This window comes from Eupeodes corollae, chromosome 3 (genome assembly GCF_945859685.1).
Source record: "Eupeodes corollae chromosome 3, idEupCoro1.1, whole genome shotgun sequence".
Lineage (NCBI taxonomy): Eukaryota > Metazoa > Arthropoda > Insecta > Diptera > Syrphidae > Eupeodes > Eupeodes corollae.
In genome coordinates, this window is record NC_079149.1 from 116,466,936 (window position 1) to 116,487,491 (window position 20,556).

The following is a 20,556-nucleotide window of genomic DNA, read 5'->3' on the forward strand; positions in this document are numbered from 1 at the left end:
TTGTATGTAATGCGTGTTATATATTTTGCTTTGTAGTCGTCTTCGTTTTTGTTCGTGATTATGTTTTACATATTATGTCTATGTGTATAACACTTTTATCGATATACACTCTAGTTTCTTCGATGTGGTTCGGGTTTGAACATGCCGCCCCCCTATGCCATATACCTTGCATGGCATATGAATCCCATCTTAAAAGTTTCTGGTAGACGGTGATTTAAAAAATGAATCCAAAATAGATGTGAGAAGATTGAAGAAATCCACGCTCTTTGTGTTAATCTTAAAGAGAAAGACTTTAAATCGATGGTTTGTGTACTGTAAGTATATGTATATAAAATTGAAAATGAAAGCTCTTAAAAAAAAAATAAAAAATGATAGGTGAGTATGTGACTATTCACGAAAGATTAAGAGAGTTTTTGATTGGTAACTTGCATATTTTTGAGACGCAACGTTTGTAGTTGCCACTCTTTGTGCGGACTGTGACCACCCGTACTAATTGGTCATCACCAGGATGGGTTTCAATGATGCGACCCAGGAGCCACTGGTTGGGTGGCAGTCTATCGTCCTTGATTATAACAAGATCATTGACCTGAAGATTTTCATGTTGTTGACACCATTTTGGTCTTGATTGTAGATGTGATAGCCAGTCTGCTGACCATCGTGACCAAAATTGTTGAAACATTCGCTGTAGTTGAAGATATTGACGTCGGAGTGTGGTTTCTGGAGCAGGTGATTCTGGTGGTGCTAGCAAAGAGTCTCCAATTAAGAAATGACCCGGAGTGAGCACAGTCAAGTCATCGGGATCTGAGGTCAGTGGGCATAATGGTCGAGAATTAAGACAGGCTTCTATTCTCACAAGAATGGTCGATAAGTCTTCATAGGTGAGCGGAGTCCCAGTTGTAATTCGTTTGAGGTGGTGTTTGACGGATTTTACATTAGCCTCCCATAATCCACCAAAATTCGGAGAGTGGGGTGGATTAAAATGCCACTGGATGCCCTTTTCTGCTAATTGGGGAGCGATTTCTCTATCAATCGATTCAATAAACTTTTTTGCATTGGTTTTAAGAACAGTGTTGGCACCAATAAAGTTAGTGCCACAGTCACTGTATATATCATGGCATAATCCCCGTCTTCCAATAAAACGGTATAACGCACATAAAAACTGATCTGTTGTCATTCCTGTAACTGCTTCCAAATGGATTGCCTTGGTTGCAAGGCAAATGAAGATTGTGATATACCCTTTATATGTGGTGTTACCTCGATATCTTGATGCTTTGAGTTCTATCGCACCAGTATAATCCACACCTGTGGCTAGAAATGGCCTAAACGATGGATTTACCCTGGCTGCTGGTAAGCTGCCCATCAATTGTTGTGTTGTTCGTGGTTTTTCCTTGAAGCAGGTAATACAAGATCTTATCTCACCCTGAATTCCTTTCGTAACGCTGAGAATCCAAAATTTCTTCCGAAGGAACGATGCTGTGAGTCGCATTCCACCATGTAAAGTAGTTTGGTGACCATAACTGATGATTAAGTTTGTCAAATGATGATCCCTTGGAAGGATCATCGGATGTTTTTCGTTGAATGATAAAGCAGAGCGTTGCAAGCGTCCTCCTACTCTCAGTACTTTGTCGTTGTCCAGAAAAGGCGCTAACCCTACCAACTGACTTTTGTTTGAAACAGCACCTTTTTTCAATAATGCCTGTAAATCAGAAGGAAAACATTCAGTTTGAACAAGTCGTACCAACCTTATGAGACTAAGATCTAGCTCCTCAACCTTGAGAGTTCCCTTTTTACGTTTGTGAGTCTCATCTAGTTTCTTTTTGCAACGACAATTGTAAACAAAGCGAAGTATCCAAGCCACAATTCGACGCAAGTGTGAGAAATTTGAATACCTTTTTAAAAACGATTCTGACGGTAGTTCCAGAAGAGCATTAATAATCTGTTTGGTTTCTAGAAACGTCCAGTTGGAAGTTGGCCAAAATTCTTGGGCTGCACTTAGCCATTTAGGTCCATGCCAGTATAAATCAGAATTTATTAGTTGTGTGGATGTTGTACCACGAGAAGAGAGATCAGCTGGGTTATCATGAGTTGCAACGTGATGCCATTGGTTAACGTTTGATGCTGCATGAATAATTCCAACTCGGTTTGCTACGAATACAGGCCATCTATTAGCATCCCCACGAATCCATGAAAGAACTATCGTTGCATCTGTCCAGTAAAAAATTGAAATTGCAGTTGTGGGCAATTGTATGTGTTTTGTTACCCATTGTACTAATTTTATACCTAAAACGGCAGCACACAATTCAATTTTTGGAATACTAATTGGTGGTTTCGGGGTGACCTTACTTTTAGCTGTGATTAAATTGGTATGAAAAGTATTCTGGTCATCTTGTATGCGTAAATAAACGACAGAGGCATAAGCTTGAGATGACCCATCGCAAAAGGCGTGAATCTCAACTTTTCTCATTGACTGAGGTGAAAATTTTAGCCAGCGCGGAATTTGAATCTGACTGATGTTTGGTAAATCTTCCAAAATGTTGTTCCAGTCAACCAAAAGATCACCCGAAATGGGTTCATCCCAGCTGATGTTCAATGACCACAGTCTTTTCAAAATAATCTTCGCAGAAACGATAATGGGGTTGATGAAACCTAAAGGGTCAAACAATTTAGCTATAGTAGATAGAATACTTCGTTTAGTGACTGTACCTTGATGAAGGTCAAAGTTTATTTTGTAGCGAAACTGATCGAGACCAGGCTGCCAATTCATACCTAAAGTTTTGATGACTTCATCACTGTTTAATTCTAGAGCAGTAGCACTGCTTTGTTGTTGCAATGGGATCCCAGCAAGTAGTTCCGTTGTGTTTGAAGCCCACTTATGCAATTCAAAACCTCCTGCTCGTAGAGCTTTCAAACTCTGATTTCGAACTTGCATAACTTTGTCTATAGTGTCTCCTCCAGTGAAAATGTCATCGACGTACATCTGCCCTTTTAATACTTGGTAGGCCAGCGGAAATCGTTCGCGTTCATCCTCAGCCAATTGGTGCATGACACGAATGGCGGTATACGGAGCTGAAGCAGTTCCAAAGGTGACGGTGGTGAGACGAAATTCTTGAATGTCATTATTTTCGTTGCGCCAAAGTATACGTTGATACTGGGAATCTTCTTCATTCATATCGATACAACGATACATCTTCTTTACATCTGCCGTGATGACAAATTTGTGCAGACGCCAGTTAAGCAACACTGCTGCCAAATCATTTTGAAGAGCGGGTCCATTGCATAATATATCATTTAGTGATGTTCCATTAGATGTCGTGGCCGAAGCATCAAAAACAACACGGCACTGGGTGGTGAGGCTGTCGGTTTTTATTACGGCATGATGAGGGAGCACGCAACATGTATATGAAGGAATATTGCTGGAGCTGAATTGACGATGTTGGTTTTCTGTTGTTTCCACTGGAGCAATTTGGTTAAGGTCAAAATATTCCTTTATGGACTTAGCATATTGTTCTCGTAAGAGTTGATTGTTGTTTAACTTCCGCTCAGTTGAATAAAATCTATTTAAAGCCATTTGTTTTGATCTTCCCAACGTCATTTTCGAATCGAATAAACTTTTTAAAGGCAGACGAACCACGTACTTGCCGTTATCTTGACGTTTATGAGTTCGCTTAAAGAACTCTTCACACCATTTTTCTTCCATGGTGTATTGTTGCTCTGTAGGAATGCTTTCGAGTGTATAAAATCTCTTTACAAGGGCATCAAGTTGTTCAAGCGAAACATGCGAACATGAGATTGTTGATGGCAATGGGGTGTCAGGAGTGGGTTCAAAAGCTTCGCCAGAGATGATCCATCCCAATTTGGTTTCCTGGGCTTCCGGCTCATTTGTTTCACCTTTTCGCAGACCTCCCATTAAAACTTTGGCTAAAATGTCAGCACCTAAAAGTAGATCTATAGATGAAGAATTATAAAATTCTGGATCTGCCAACTCTAATCCACTAATATGCGGCCAATTATGACACTTGACACTTGTTGATGGTAAGTTGTGCGTAACACTATTTACAATCGAAGCGAAAACGCAGAATGAGCATTGATTGTCTATGCGAGATTGAATCATAAGGTTTGCTACGGATTTCCCAGACGTTCGCTGACCATTTGCAAGTTGGATGGACGAAATAATTGGTAATCGCTCGAGATTCAAAGATTGGGCCGCCCTTTCACTGATGAGCGCACCAGTGGATCCCTGGTCAATCAAAGCACGGAGACGAAAGGTTTGGCCATCTGTTGTAACGACATTAACAACTGCAGTGGGAAGTAAAATTTGAGATCTAGATACAAATCTGGACATTTGTGAATTTGCGGCTGATGATTGGCTGACGTGGTTGACTATGTTTGTATTTTTGTCCGTAGGAGAATTTTGGTTCACGGTTGCTGTTTGAGATGATGAAATTGAATTGTTGTTGTTGGATGAAAGGTTGTTGCTGTGGTTAGTGGGAAAATGCAATAACGTATGGTGTCGCTTACCACATTGTTGGCAATTCCTAGAGCTGAAACAAGATGATGCAAGATGATTTGCACACAAACAATTGACGCAGAGTTTGGCTTGATCGACCATAGCCTTGCGCTCGAAACAATCCATTGCAAGAAATTTGGGGCAACGACGTAAAATGTGTGGCTCCTTGCAAGCTGAACATGCCGTTGGTTGATTTGTTTGCGAAGAAGCGAGATGATGGATTTTTGTTTCCCGATGAGGGAAGAATTTGTTGTTGGTTTTGTTAACTGCCTTTGTATTGAAAGTGTTGGAGTTGAAAGATTTAGCAGGAGTTGGTGTGACCAAATTTTGCTGGAATTCCATCGCTTCTAAAATGCGGTACCTAGTGTCTAAATAATCCGTAAACTGTTGGAAGGAAGGAATATCGACAGACTTACCGAGTTCTTGTTCCCACAAATGATGAGTTTCTCGAGGCAATTTCCCCACTAAGAAATGAACAATAATTTGGTCACATTGATCTACTCCGATTTTTAGATTTAGCAAAGCACTTACACACGAGCGAGAAGTATCAAGTAAATGTTTAATATCAGAAGCGGATTCCTTATGAATGCATGGTTGAGATGATAGCAAATTCATATAATGAGAGAACAAGACACGCTTATTATTGTACCTTTTTTCTAAAGTTTCCCAGGCTGTAACGTAGTTTGCAGCGGTCAAGGGAATGTCACGTATATCGCTGTCAAAATCACTAGGCAATGATTGTTTGAGAAAATGAAATTTTTCGATGTTTGCAAGTGACGCATTCGAATGTATTAATCGAACAAACGAATCATAAAAGGCTGGCCAATCGATGTATTTACCCGAAAATGCAGGTGGCGGAATTCTAGGAAGCCGAACAGAATTTGTGTTACTTGCCTTTTGGGCAACATCATCGTCATTTTTTACAAACCCTGAATTATTAAATGATTTGTTGTCATCGATAGCCAGTGAAGGGAACTTGAGATTGAAGGCTTCATTTATTGTGGAAAAGGTCTTGATATACTCCTCTTCAAATAAATCGGAAACATCTTCAGTAAAGTACTTATCTGTAAGTTGCAATGTAGATTGAATTATAGATTTATGGTTCAATTGAAAATCGGAATATATTTTTTCTAAATTGTTCCGACGAACCTCAAAATACGCCTTCGTATGGCGATCAATCGGATCCTTCTTGTAATTCTTAAGAGCCTTTGACACTTTGTTTAACAAATCACGCTGCACCTTGACAATTTCTTCTGGCTTTGAGACCTCACTCATTTTATTTTATGCAATTTAGTAATTAATAAAAACACTCTAATCTACAAATGAAAGTCTCACACTCACCTGCACCCTTTATATTTTTTTTTTTTTTTTTTTACGTCCAAGATGATTGTTCCAGACGACTGCAATCACGGGATGATAAATGCGAAACTTCTTCACAATATTCAAATCTGTATGTGAGCTAGTTCCACAGTCCAAAAAATGATAACAAACGGTACTTTTATGTACCGTGCTCCTCTATGTAAGTGCAACGGGTTAATTTAGATAAGTACTCGTAGAGTATTATCACTGGATACGATATGTTTTATTTTACTTTGATTATTTCACGATTAAAATATAAAATGTAGTTTAAAGAGTCCTCACAGGAGGCACCAAATGTTTGTGCACGTTGTGCATTGATAGAAAAAAAAAACTATTTTTAAATAATAAGAGAATCTCTTTAACTACAAATTTAGGTTTTATTTTTATTGAAGACTTGTGATGTAAGACGTACAAAGAAAGAATGATGCATGATTTAGTTTTAAGCATTTTTGTTAACTTGTTAGCTTTGGTTTGTAACTGATGAATTTTTCTCTTGTATGTAATGCGTGTTATATATTTTGCTTTGTAGTCGTCTTCGTTTTTGTTCGTGATTATGTTTTACATATTATGTCTATGTGTATAACACTTTTATCGATATACACTCTAGTTTCTTCGATGTGGTTCGGGTTTGAACACCCTCAATATTATTTTTACTTCTTAAATCAGTTCGACCAATAATATTTGGAACTCCTTAAATGTGTATACGATACTGAGAAACAGCCTTTTGACCATTTAAATCAGGTAGACAAGTCTATGTTTATTTAATAGTATAAAGATGGACTTTTAGACCATCCAGGCTGAGCTCTTTGAACAATTTTTAATTTCTATATAGATTTAGTGTTTTGAAGATCAATGTTTATTTGGTAAATATAGCTTTCTAATTTTAAAGAATAGTTTTTTTCAAATTTAAAAAATTGAGTTAAATTTGTAATTGTGTTCTAATTTAAAGCTTATTCAAAGGATACTCTCCTCTCCTCTCCTGTCCTGTCCACTTAAACCAATGATTGTTGCAAACAAAAAATGGCCACAATAAATTTAGAGAAAAAAAATAAAACTTAAAATTCAAAACAAAGCACTGGTATATTCAAACAAGCATCAAATGCTGAACTCAAAAGCTTAACTAAAAGGGAACAAACGCTTTTTTATGCTCAGTGATGGAAGAGTGAAAAAAACTGCAAACTCCTAAGCCCGCACACAATCATTTGATGGTTGTTGTTGGATGTAGTTAAGGATTAAACCATAGAAAATATAGGCAAGGAAGGGGATAAACGTAAGTTGCATGCTTGCATATATCCTTGTTGGCTATATGGGGGCCCTCTAAGGGCTAGAAATACAACTATACAACACGGATGTTTGTTTAGAATCGCAAAAACAGGATCATGTTTTTTTTTTTCAATGTCCTACCCTAACTCTATATATTAAAAAAAATAGTTATTTTCAAAGAGAGTCGTCCTCTGATGGGATACTGAAAAATGTAGAAAATCATTTATTGAAACCGGCTCCTCATGGTGTGTGTATGTATGTGAATATAGGGTATTTAAAAGCCAAAGGGAGCGCCCACAATTTGAAAAAAATCGTATATAGGTAGGTACGGTATGAACATTTGAGTGAAACAGAAGCCATTTAACTTCTTGTTTTTTCTTTCGAAACTTAGAACTAAGGGCGATTTGTATACGAGCATGCTTTATTCAAATAACTGTTGACCGGAATATAATTTATTGGCTATAGAGCCGCTATACCACTCAATTTCTATTCAAACTATAGAATTTTTTTCACATGGTTCTTTCAAGCAAGGGTCGTAGGTATGAAGAACATGCCCATGGTATGCGTTTAGCTGAGTCGAAATATCTTTAAGAAGTTTAGCATTTTATGCAAAAAATTTAATTGAAGTGAACATTTTCAATGTCAATTTGAACTTTAAGTTCTAAAGAACTGGACTTTTTACAAGTTCAAGTATACAGATGGTTTATTAAATTTTTTCAATCAACAGATCTTCCTGATAAAGGACCCGTCATGACTGGCGGTCGCCCCCGTTATCAAGTTGGAGATTGGGTTCGAATAAATTGTACATCAGGACGTTCGAGGCCATCTGTTCAGTTGACATGGTTTGTCAATGGAGAACAAGCAGAACCATCTATGGTTAGAGGATATGAAAAAATTGTTTCTGGACGTGAAGCCCTGGAAACTTCAATATTGGGTCTACAATTTCGAGTAGAACAACACCACTTTCGAAATGGTGATATGAAATTGAAGGTAATTTTTTGAATAGTGGTTGTTTTCGTCTTCGTTTTTTTCTTGCTTCTCATGCAAAATTTCTTTTGAAAAGTACTCTTATAAATATTAAAATTAAACATTTGATTTTAAAACTCTATACTGTTCTTTCTTAAAATTTTGGTACTCATAAAATATCATTCAAAATTATAGTGTGTGGCCCGTTTGTCAACAATTTATTGGCGCAGCAACGAAGAATCCGTCGAAGGTGATCGTCCTCAAAAAGCACCCGTTCTAGAATCACGTGAAACTGTTTATGCAAGCAATTCAAGAATGGATCCATCCCAAGGTATGTCATTCCGGGAATTATTTGTAACAAAACTTTTATCGTTTTTCATTCAACCAAATGCAGCCAGTATGATGGACATCAAATGCTTGCCAAGTTTAGTTATAACACTCACGTTATTATCATGTGCGCTTAATAGCTTAACACCGTCATATCAACGAATTCATATATCCTTTACAACAACGTTATCGAATAGATAGCTTCATTAAATTTTATTTTTAATTTTTATTTTATTTTTAATTATAGATGTAAAATGTATAACGTAGGTGGTACACAGAAAGTAAAACAAAAAATATTAGAAAAAACGCACTTAAATTGTTTTAATTTTATTCCTATAAAAAAAATATTTCTGATTACATCCATAAAAAAAATATTTATAATATTTAATATAATAGTGAATAAGTGTAATTAATTTTTTAAGATTAAATTTTTATTTTAAAATCTATGAGATTAAAAAATTAAGTAAATCTGGCCAACGATATAAAATAAAAAACAATTCAGGGCAATTTTGTTGCTGGAATACATAAAAAATAATACCAAAAATGCATTTGTAAAATTTAAAAAAATCAAATATATATAAAAAGGAATTATATTTATATAGATTTAAAACAAAATGTGAAAATTTTAAATAATAATGTAAAGTGTTATAGTGTTTTATTTTATGGTTAGGATCTTGTACATTTTCATTTTATATATTTTTATGTTATAGCTTTATATGCACATTAAAATTAGAATTGTATTTTTTTACTGCAAAATTCTTTTATATTCTAAAATCCTAATTTTGCTAAAAAAATATTTTTTTTATTAAGAAAAAAAAATCATATCGAATCATTAGATAAAATGTCTTCAAAACGCCAGAAAAATTTAAAAATACACATGTACAAAAGATTGAATCTGCTTTTGTTCTATTAGAAAATTAAATGCTTCTGTAAGCTTTTTTATCATTGTCCTGTTGTATAAATGTAAAAAAAATATTCGATATAGTTTATGATTTAAGAACCATTTAAATAAGGTCTCTGTGGAAAAAAATAGATTTAATAAACCAAAAACTAAAAATAGACATGATCTCTTAGCTTAAAATGCAAATAGTAGCTAAATACAAAATTTCAACAACTAAACAAAATAAATAAAGAAAAGTTATTTGTAGGATTCGTTTCTTCAAATAAGCTTTCGTACTTTTTTTTCTCAGCAGCTGTTAAACATGTGTAGTTATTTCAATTATTTAAATTAAATTTATATTAACTCTAACTGTTAAAACCACAAAAATATTTTTTTTTTCAGTTTTTTTTTGTCTTTAATCTCAAAAAAGCAACGAAGCACAGTTATTATGGCAAACAGCTCTGAAGCCTTCGGGAATTTTCTTCTTCTTTTTTCTTTTAAATTTTTATATTCGTTGGAAAAAACAAACTTTTATGATTTTACTTCCTTAACCTTAGTCCTTAGCCTTGGGCAATAATTTAAAGAAGGAAGACGAACTTTGAAACTTACAAAGGCTTTTCTAATTTTTTTTTCACTGAAGCTAAATGTCCGTAGGAGTTGTTATTTTTTTCTGATATTTACTTAACGTTTAAATAAGATAATTATTTAGGCGGTCATGAACATAATCATTTTTGTCATAAGTCAAGAAAAAGAATTTTGAGTAAATAATTGAACTTTTTTCTAACTTTTTGACGAGATCAAAAGTTAAACTGTGGACATTTTGGTTATTTTGTTTTCGCGTGGGAATTATATTCTACACAGCTTAGTTAAATACTCAAGGCAAAATACAACGCATTTTTTTCAATTAAGTTACATATGAAATCCGGCGTATATATTTGATTTGGTTTTATTCTTTTGATTAATTTTAGAAGAGCCATATTTACATTATATTAAAATTATCATTGTTTTCTCATTTCTCAGTTTCAAGTGTTGAAATATCCTTCAAAAAGTGTTTTATTATTATTCCAGTTATTTTTAGATACAAAAAGTTCTCTATTGAATCATTAATTTTTGAATATTTATAGATGATGATTTATGGTTTTAATTTTGTATAAATATATACATTTAATTTATGTTTATCTGAAACCCCAAATATCTCGCTGAACATAGATTACCAGGACCTCAAAAACCTTCGAGGAGAAATTCAATAATTTCTATCCTTAAACAGGATAAGATTCGAGAGCAGCACAAAGAGAATAAATAAATGTACAACATCTTTTCTATACTTCCATTTTTGCCATCATGATTGTTTTCCCTTACAATGTTGTTTTGTATTTATTTTCATTTTCCCTATTTTATGCTTAATGCTTTTGACCTCCTCCCGTCATATACTACATAGCTCGTGTATCCATTATTATTTTTTTTAGCATTTTTGTTTTTTATTATTTTCTTAATCCTCTGGATCTGAGTTTATTTACATATTTTTGGTATCAAAAATGCCAAAGGATATTCCTTTGAAATAAAGAAGAAATAAAAACAAAAAAACGAAGGATATACATTTTTCATATATTTTAACGAATATCGAATATTTAATCTTTTTTTAAATTGAAAATGTGAAAGCTGATATCATTGTTGCTATGAATAAAATAAGATTTAAATATAAATCATCATCCGCCATCTTAGTTTATTTGTTTTATATTTTTAATCACATTTTTTAAATTGACAATATTTTTTTGCTGATACAAAATTTATAATAATTGTTGTATGTTCATTGCTTCCATTAAAGTAGAAAAAAAATAAATACAAAATTAAACTTAAATAAATAGATATTCTATGAAAATTATGTACATACTATAAAAATTATTAAAAATGTATTTTTTTTTTATGTTTCTAATCGTCTTTCCAAAAATAAAAATTATTTATAACTGTATTTTAATTGTATAAAGTGATTTTAACAGTCAACAATTTAAATAAAAAATTAAAATATATATAATTCAATTTTTTAATTGACTATGCATTTATATAAGCAAAGAATCATTAAAACAAATAGAAAACTGTAGCTATATTTTTTTTATAAAATTATTTTATATTTTATATGATATTTGAAAATAAAAACATAGAATTATGTAAAAATAAATATACGCAAAAAAACTATAACGAAGAAATTATTATTTTAAACAAAAATTCCAATGTAAATAAATATACATTTAAATTTAAAATTTATTTGATAAGAATTTAATATAAGATATTTAAAAATAAAATTTAGATATATAAGAATGTTAACTTTAAATGCGAAATGAATCTTTAAAAGAAAATAATTAATTCAACCTAAAACAAAAAACTAAAACTAAAATAATAACTTCAAATGATAAAAAAAATAAAGAAAATTATATGCCATACATTTATTAATAAGAAATAAAATAAAATGTTTAATTGAATAATTTTGTGTTGGAGGAGATAGTTTTATTTAGTGCATGTTCTTAGAATGTATGATTATACCAATATAAGGTAAGTTATTTCCTAATAAAATCTGTTATCTTTTCATGATAATTTATTACAAAGTCTAAAAGTTAAAAAAAAATATGTGTCAGCTGAGCTTTCCTTTTAATGGTTTTTTTTTTTTTTTTAAGAAGAAAATAACCCTGAGAATATTTTTTAGACTTAAGGTTAGTGTTTATTTTTGTAAAGGTTTGTAAAATTATGGGAGAGTATGGGAGCTTTTTAAAATCCCGTTTTTAAAAAATCCCGAAAAAATTTAAATCCCGTCTTCTAAAATACAGATTTTCAAAATCCCACTCATTCAAAATCCCGCTATTTAAAATCCCTTCAAATTCTGACACTTCCGTTTTTTAGAAGACATATACATTAAACTTTATAACAAAAGGAAACAAAAATACTAGTTTACTTTATATTATTGTTTTTTGGATATCTAACATTTTTGTTAAAGGTTACATTTTTGTTAAAGGTTACAATAAAATTTAGAAAAAAAATTCATTTTTATTAATAAATAATAAACTATTTTCTTAATTTCAATTTCCCAAAAACGGGACTCTAAAAACGGGATTACAAAAAGCGGGATCATAAAAATCAGGATTATAAAAAGCCTTAGTTTAAATAACGGTAATATAAAAACCGGGATATTGAACCCTAAAATTATTAAGGTAAAGGTAAATGCGTGTAATTATGGGGACAATGTGTCGAAAATCTTCACATTGGAAGATGGAAATCGATACGAAATATTTGTTTTTCCACAGCTCATAACATTGATATTTGCAGTTAATAGTATAAAATGATTAAAACGGTTTGCATTCAAAAATGTATGTTTCTTACACAAATCTTAAGAAAAAATTAAAAAAATGTAAATTTTAAAAATAGTAAGAGATTTTTTAAAATAAAACAACTTTTTGATTTGCAAAATTGGGATAATAAAAAACCGTATTATAAAAAACGGGATTTTATTATGTGAATAACATGTTGACGTGTTTTAATGATATCAAATTTTGTATTAAAAAAATGTGTATGAATTTTTGATCATCATTATATTATTAAAACAAATTGAGGGATTGCTTATAAAAAAATTATTGAATTCGGTTCATGAGTTCTTGAGAAAATTTTACAGCAAAATAGCGGTTCTATGGGTATACCCTTCTCAAGCAATACAAAAATATATAATTTTGTTCTTTAGAAAGTTCGAATTTTTGATTTTTTACTGTTATTTTTGATCTAAAAATAATGGAACACTTCTAACGCTAATATTATTTAAAGCACTAATAAGTTTAAACTTAATTGATCAAGGCAAGTATAGACAGACGGAAGGATGGAACTTTGGGAGTCACATTTGAAATCTCTAAAAATAGAAGCCATTGTTATAGAATTATATCCTTTTTATGAACTTTGATATGACCAATTTGCACATATGAATATGTATATCGGCGATAGCTTTAAGGTTTTGAAAAGGTGGTAGAGTATTTAAAAGGGCTCATCTTTTAAGTGGTTTAAAATAAAATACATTTTAAAGGGCTGCTGTCTAAAACATTTTTTTTACTCAATATGGACTATTTATTATCAAAATCTAGTTTAACAAACTAATTTCATGTAGTGCTCCATGAAAGAGAATTTTGTAATGAACTTTATTTTAATTACGTTAATTTAGCTATGTAGGGCAATAATTTTTGTTGACTTGGAGCAAGGAAACTAAATGGTTTTGGTTGAGACTGGCCTAAGACGCAGTGGATACTCCCTAAGATTTCTATGGTTTGACCCCATCCGCTTTGAATATAATACATTTTCTCCTCAAATCTTTCAATAATTTAAATGAACTAACCCGCCTTTCCCCTTGGATACATTTTTGTGGACAACTAGGGCATGTTATAGTTATGTTCATATGACGAGTGGCTAAAAAAAGAACTTTTCTACGTAATTTATTTCACAAACCAACATATTGCTCGTCATCTTATGTTAAACTAGCCTTCACTGCATTTCCTATAACCTAGTTCACATGCATTGTCTTTAAAATATGTATACCATTAACGATTCAACTTCAGTTTATTACAATTTTTTAATAGTTTAATAATTAATTTCAATCGTCCGCAAGAATGAGTGAATGAACCGTATAAATAATTCTACTACCATTAGTTCATTATTTAAGTACTAAATTATACACTTAACTAAATTTTCTTTCATATTTCCAATTTAAAAGCAACTATTTTCTTATTACTTATTAATGCCACTTTTCTTTTCAAATATTTAAGTGATTTAAAAAAAAGTTTTATTTGCTTTCCCAAACATCCTATTAAAGTTTATTGAACTATGGGAATGGAGAAGATACGGAATAAAAAGAAGGAAACACATTCCTTAAGCCACCTAAAATACATAAAACGAACGTTTGTAATTGTCGTTTGGCGACAAAGCCAAACGTTAAAAAGAATAAGAAAAAAAAATAACGGAAAGAAAAACTTATACCCCGAAATTATACTTAATTTGCCACTTCGCTACCTCCATCGGATTAATACCCCCTAAAGGTATTAAACCTACATTCCAACCTCTTTTTAACTATATATAGGAAATACCACCAGAAGAAACACTACTTAAAAAACCTAAAAGAAAATTGCCTGTGCCTCCGTTATGGGTAGAACTTTTAGTGAGTTGTTTTTTCTTTTTCTTTTATATTATTTTCGAAAAATTAAGCATCTTCGTCCTCGGAGTCGTTCGCTGTCTCAAGCACAATGAATTGCTTTACTTATATGTGTGTGTTTGCATAAACTGTGCTCTATGCTTTGTGCCATCCCTTTAGGGTGAATATCGTGAAAACTTTTTATCAGCGATTTAGTTTCAACAAAAAAGTGCATTCTCTTCGCTTGTTCCTTAAATATCTAACTATTTTTTTGTTTCACTGTCTTTTATGCATTTCACTTAATTTTATAACAGACAAAAAATAACCTCGTTTCCTTTTACCAATGTAGAGAAGAAGTTAAATAAAAAAAAAATAACATAAGAATTTATCATTGCCACCCTCCGCCTCGATCACAATCCACCCAGACCCAGCCAAGTACCAAGTTTTCTTCACTTCACATACACATGAAAATCAAGTGGAAAACAGGTCGAGCCAAAAAAGAATATGGACTCCAATTTATTTGGAGAAAGATAAAAACCGGAAGTTTGCCCGTTCAAACATACAACATCATACAAAAACATACATACTCGTATATCAACTCGTATAGACACCTTCAACCTAACCTAATGCAAGGAACGACAACGAAAACTACGTGCATTTCAGTGAAGTGACGTGCGCAAGTATACTAAGGTACTAGAGAAATATCCTTTGAAAAGGATGCTGACGACCAACAACAACAATGGAAAACGACAACGACACGACGACCAAAGAATAACCCTGTTTCTTGTTCTCCTGGCCGAGCAATCAAATTGTAATTCAGGATAAAACTTTGAATATCTCTTTCTCGATTGTGTTTGTTAGTTTCCTTTGCATCCTGTGTGTCCGTCCTGTCTATATTGGCGTCATGTCTTTGGAAATGGTTTCCATTATTTCTGTGCCATGACTGCTTCTTTGGTTGTGTTGTGCGCGGGTGATGTTCTGCAAAACCATCCACGGTCGGATCAATAATGAATTAAATTTTTCCATATCTCGAAGCTCCATCTATTGGAAAATTCCTGAACATAAATATTTTTAGTTTTAAAGAACGCATTCACAAATCTCGGTAAAGAGGATAGGGTTTTTAGCGTGGCATTTGGTGAAATGCAAGTTTTGACAAGTTTTTGTCCTATTTTTCGCATTTCTGTAAAACTTGATACAGCATTATTTTCTCTAAAGGAATTAATTACAAACCTCTCAACCGTTAGAAGCTTAGAAAAAAGAAAGTTTATAGGGATTTACTTATTATTAAACAATTTCCTTTGCCTTTTATATATTACAATTCCAACCCTGTTTTTAACACTTGTTCTCCAGAGTCAATAGATTCGTAAATTGTCTACGACTTCTTGGTCACATATCGTTCCTGTTCGACTAAACCCAAGAGAAAGAGTAAAAGCTCTTGTTACTATAAGAATATACTCATATATATATTTGAGTGTATGCTGAATGTAGGAAAAAGGGTATAGTGCTGATGGTGGTGCGGATAGCCATGCATTCACATGTATACGTGTCAAGAGATAAATGAAACGAAAAAGTGGATTGCCCAATATAGACTTAGAAAGCCATACCAATCGAAAGCACCTCTCTCTTGATGTAGAAATGCTTCCCTTGCATCCTTTTTTTTATTACTTTTTTGTTTTTTTTTTTTACATCGAGAATAGTAAAGAGTAGTAGAACTTTGGAACGTGAATAGTATTCGTAGCACGTGTGATACATGCTAAATTTTATACATTGATTATCTCTTGAGGGACTATGTACTTATATAGACAGATATCTATGAACATATAAAGACAAGCTTACCTGGAAATTGTGCATGCTAAAAAGATCCTTACCACTTCTTCTATTCTAGGAACCTATATAGGGGTTCTAGTGTATGGACAGTTGGCTTGTTGGTTGGTAAGGGCACTACCTATATATAGATTCAGATTGGGTATATTTGGTTGGGGGTTAACACAAATGTCGGGATGTTATCCCAATAAAATTACAAGGGTTTTTGAAAAATTTAACATAAAATAAGTAGCACCCGTGTATATTTTAAGATAAGCGACCTTTTGGGAGATTATATTCAAGACCCATAAATATGAGGATATTTTATGTAAGCTTATTTATGTTTGGACTATGGCTATGGGTTGTGAGAGTGAGAAACTAGCTATACACAAATTTTAAAAGGAATTAGAATAGAAATTTCGTATAACTTATTTAAACAAAACAACTGAATATTGCTAAAAGAAATATTATTATTTATAAACTCTTGAAAGGTTTCTACTTAAAAAATAAATTAAATGGTGCAACAGTACTTTGAGAACTAAGGCCTAGTGACTTACAACTCTCACCCATTCCTGTGTGCAAGTACTGTTGACAGGGATGGAGGGGACCTACAGTTTTAAGCCGAATCCGATCGGCTGATTTGAGAAAACACAATTTATGACAAGAATTGCTCTTGCAGAATTTGTCAATTTCTCGCAAAAGACAGTACCCGTGAAAAAAACTTTAGATGGCAGGCAGGGATCGAACCGAAGACCTCTGGCATGACACTCCAACGCACTAGCCATCATGCATCGGGCACTACTAAGGTTTCTACTTGTTCATGTATTTTTATACCAAACCCAAGTCAATTTTTACCCAAAGTATGTGTGTAGTGCTATATATTTTGAAACCTTAATCTTGTTAGGTTCGTGAAATTTGTCATATATGTCGAAATAAAAACTTTTTCAAGTTTAGATATGGGTAAAGCATAACATTATCCTTTAATTTGTCAAGACCTCCAAACATTTTTCAAGATCTCCCTTAAAATTTCAAGACCTTAATTAATTTCAAAACTTGCCTGGGAATTATAAGGATGTTATTGAATTATCGAACTAGGTCTGGAGATTTCAAGAGAGGTCTTACAGTTATAAAGGATATTCAGAAATTCCAAGGGATATTGGAAGTCTTGAAATATCAAGAGAATTTCTGAAAATTTTAAGGGAAGTCTGGAATTTCCAAGGAAGGTCTTGGTATATAAAGGTAGGTTTTGCAATTTTTTGAAAATAATAAGGGACGTCCGATAATATTATGGGTAGTCTCTAGATTCCGAGATAGGTCACAAAAAATGAAGTTCTTGATATTTCAAGCAAGGTCTCGAAATGCTAAGGGTAGTCTGGAAATATTAAGGGAGGTAGCGAACAATCATAGGAGCCTTGCTATTTCAAAGAATTTCTTGAAGTATTTAAGTTTGAAAACCATTGGCTATCTTAAAAATATAATTAAGCGCTGGAAAATGTAAGTTCGTTTAATTTTGAGGGAGATCTTAAAATAAGAAGAAAGGTCTTGTAAAATTAAGGCGGATTTTGAAAATCAAGGGAGGACTGGAGATTTCAAATGAGGTTTTGGAAATCAAGGGAGTACATTTGTCTAAAAGCATTGTGATAAGAATTAACGTGTCAATTTGACATTTAATAATTTAAAAGCATAAGATTCTATATTTTTGTTGTCTTAAAATAAGGTAATTATTTTTACACATGACAAATAAGATCTAGAATTTCTCTGTCTCTAAGATTTCTTATATGAGATTAATAAACATAATTTTAAATAGCCCTACCTTTTAATTTTTTTATTAGACGTCACCTTATGCTTATAGTATAATAACAAAATAATATATTGTACCCACTTACAATTTTAACATAATTCCCTCATGAACATTTTTCACTAGAAAAGCTAGGTATAGGTACACCACCACCACCTCCTTTATACGCTACATCACGACCATAAGAACCCTTAGAACTAGAATTTCATTTTACATCGTTATTCTGATTTCTTGTCACCATTAAAATACATACCTGTTGAATGTATACGTCAAACCCCACATATGTTGACATGGATATTAATTAACTTGCAAAAAGGTTATATGCTTTACCTAGCTGATAAAATCTGCTTACTTTTGTATATTTTCTTCCGAAGCCTTAGTAAGCATAAGTTTTTTTTTCAATGTCGTTATTGTTGTTATTGTCCATCATAAAGCAAAAGGACCTTCTTAGAGAAAAAAATAAAAATATAAAAACATGATAAGTTGTTATGACAGGGCAAGAAGAGGATTAAACTCAATGAATTGCCTCTGGAATAGCTATGGCTTTGTTGGTATAATGTCTTCTTTTTTATAATTTTTTTGTCACATCTTAGTCAAAGTTTTCATGCGATTTTCTTTTGTAAAAAAGTAATTGGGACATTTAGGTACATATTTTAAATGTTGCAATATCATATTGTGTGTTGATAGTGAAAGAAGAGAAACTTTCATAAGCCACCATCCACCCAGTTATAAGAAGGACAATATGCACGAAAAAAGGGAAAAAAAAAACTAAATTATGAGTAAAAGATGAAGAATTCCTTCAACAAATGGCCGCACGATGATGATACGATGTTCCTCTTTCAACCCCATAAAATGTCCTTGCTTTTTCTTCTATATACCTATACTTACTTTTGTGTATATGACAACCTACTACAAACACACAAGAATGTTTTTTTTTTTTTATTTTTCTTCATCTTGAGAGCTTTGTACATTTATCATCTTAGAGTCCAAGCAGCTTAGAAGAAAACAGGAAAAAGGGGGAGGACACTCTGAATGGAAGAGCAAAAACAAACATTATGTAGGTGGTAAGACCTTAATCTAGCTGTCGGCAGCTTTGAGGAAGGCCATCATAATTTCAGTCTGTACAGTGTACTACAGCCAGCGCCAACGAACGAAAATGTCAAGAGAAATTCAGTCATTTAGAGGACAAAGAAAGGAGAATAAACAAAACCTTGTTCATGGCAAATGAACGTTTTTCACTCACTTTTTTTTCGTTTTTGTGTTGTATTTAATTTTCTTTTTCTTTTTTTATTTAAACTATTAGTTTCGCGAAACCAAGTGAAATATTTTATATAAAAGGATGGTTGAGGTTTTTGTTTATTTGAGAAAATTTAATCAAAAGCAAAAGTCATTCAATTTTTGTTTTGCTTAAAACGTTATCAACGTTGATCCTTTATATAAAGAGACTATCTTACCTTAATTGTGTCTTTAATCTCAACTTGCGAAATTGCTCCCTTTTTCAGATTCTTAGGAAATATACACATACACATATATTTGTAGTTAAAGTTGTCATATATAAAACCCTAAGGCGGGAAAATAAGTTGTTATTATTTAGGAAGCGAAACTGATATACTCATTAGAGTATAAATATATATAAGACATTCCCTAGAGGAAATTAAATAAGCAATATAGGCACTGGCAGAGCGAGTACATTTTCTAAGTAAATATATTTCTATAATTAATAGAGAAAGAAATTCCTAGATATAGAAATCTTAATTTAGAACTTGTCTATCCACTACAATATTGATTTTATTCTGAATTATGCTATGGATAAGATTTGATAAGGTTATTTGATTAAACTCTCTAAATTTAAATAAGACCAATTGTGTGAGCGATATCATTTTTTGTTTAATGTCACTTTATAGACTCATAATTATTAAATTTAAATTACAAATTAAGTTTTGGAAGTTTTGAAGGTGGAGTTAACAACTCTGTTAAAGATCGAAAACATTTATAAATACACTGTAACAAACTCTTACGTAAGTATAACGAAACACTTAATTTATCCAATTAAAATTTGAGTCTCAGACGAAACATTTAATTGAGTGAACGAAATGTCCTTCATACGTTTAAGGAGGGCTTAAATACACAAAAATAAGAATATGAAATTATTCTAGCTATTCATAAAGTCGTAGTAATGATTAAAATAAGATCTCCTTTATTAGGTTAATGAAATGAAAACCTTTTCGTAAGCTTACTATTTTCGTATAGACGTAATAAAGACTAACATTGAGCAGAACAAAAAGAATCAACGGTTTATATTTATTTTCATTGAGTCAAAGCCATTTTAAAAAATAGGCTGGGTTGCGACCCACACTGATAACTTCCCATCCCATCTGTCGATTTGTCTTGCTTAAAAGTTTGTAGGTTTTCGTGTTGGGTTAAAAAAGTTGTCAGTTGAATTATTCTTAAAAATATTGAATTTTCATATAAAAAAACAGTTTAGTTTGAAAATTTAGTTT

At 32.2% G+C, this 20,556-nt stretch overlaps 1 protein-coding gene across 4 annotated transcripts in view; it reads left to right on the forward strand.

Annotated features, from left to right (window-relative positions):
* The window catches only part of LOC129949881 (uncharacterized), a 103,738-nt gene extending 94,940 nt beyond the window's left edge, over positions 1-8,798 (forward strand). For 3 of the 4 annotated variants that reach the window (XM_056061589.1, XM_056061590.1, XM_056061591.1), the window contains 2 exons: positions 7,857-8,119; positions 8,291-8,798. In XM_056061589.1, the coding sequence (XP_055917564.1) occupies positions 7,857-8,119; positions 8,291-8,623 (596 nt within the window). In that variant the 3' untranslated portion in view covers positions 8,624-8,798. The remainder of the gene's footprint in view (positions 1-7,856; positions 8,120-8,290) is intronic. The other variant, XM_056061592.1, reaches the window with a different exon arrangement.
* Positions 8,799-20,556: the final 11,758 nt, after the last annotated feature.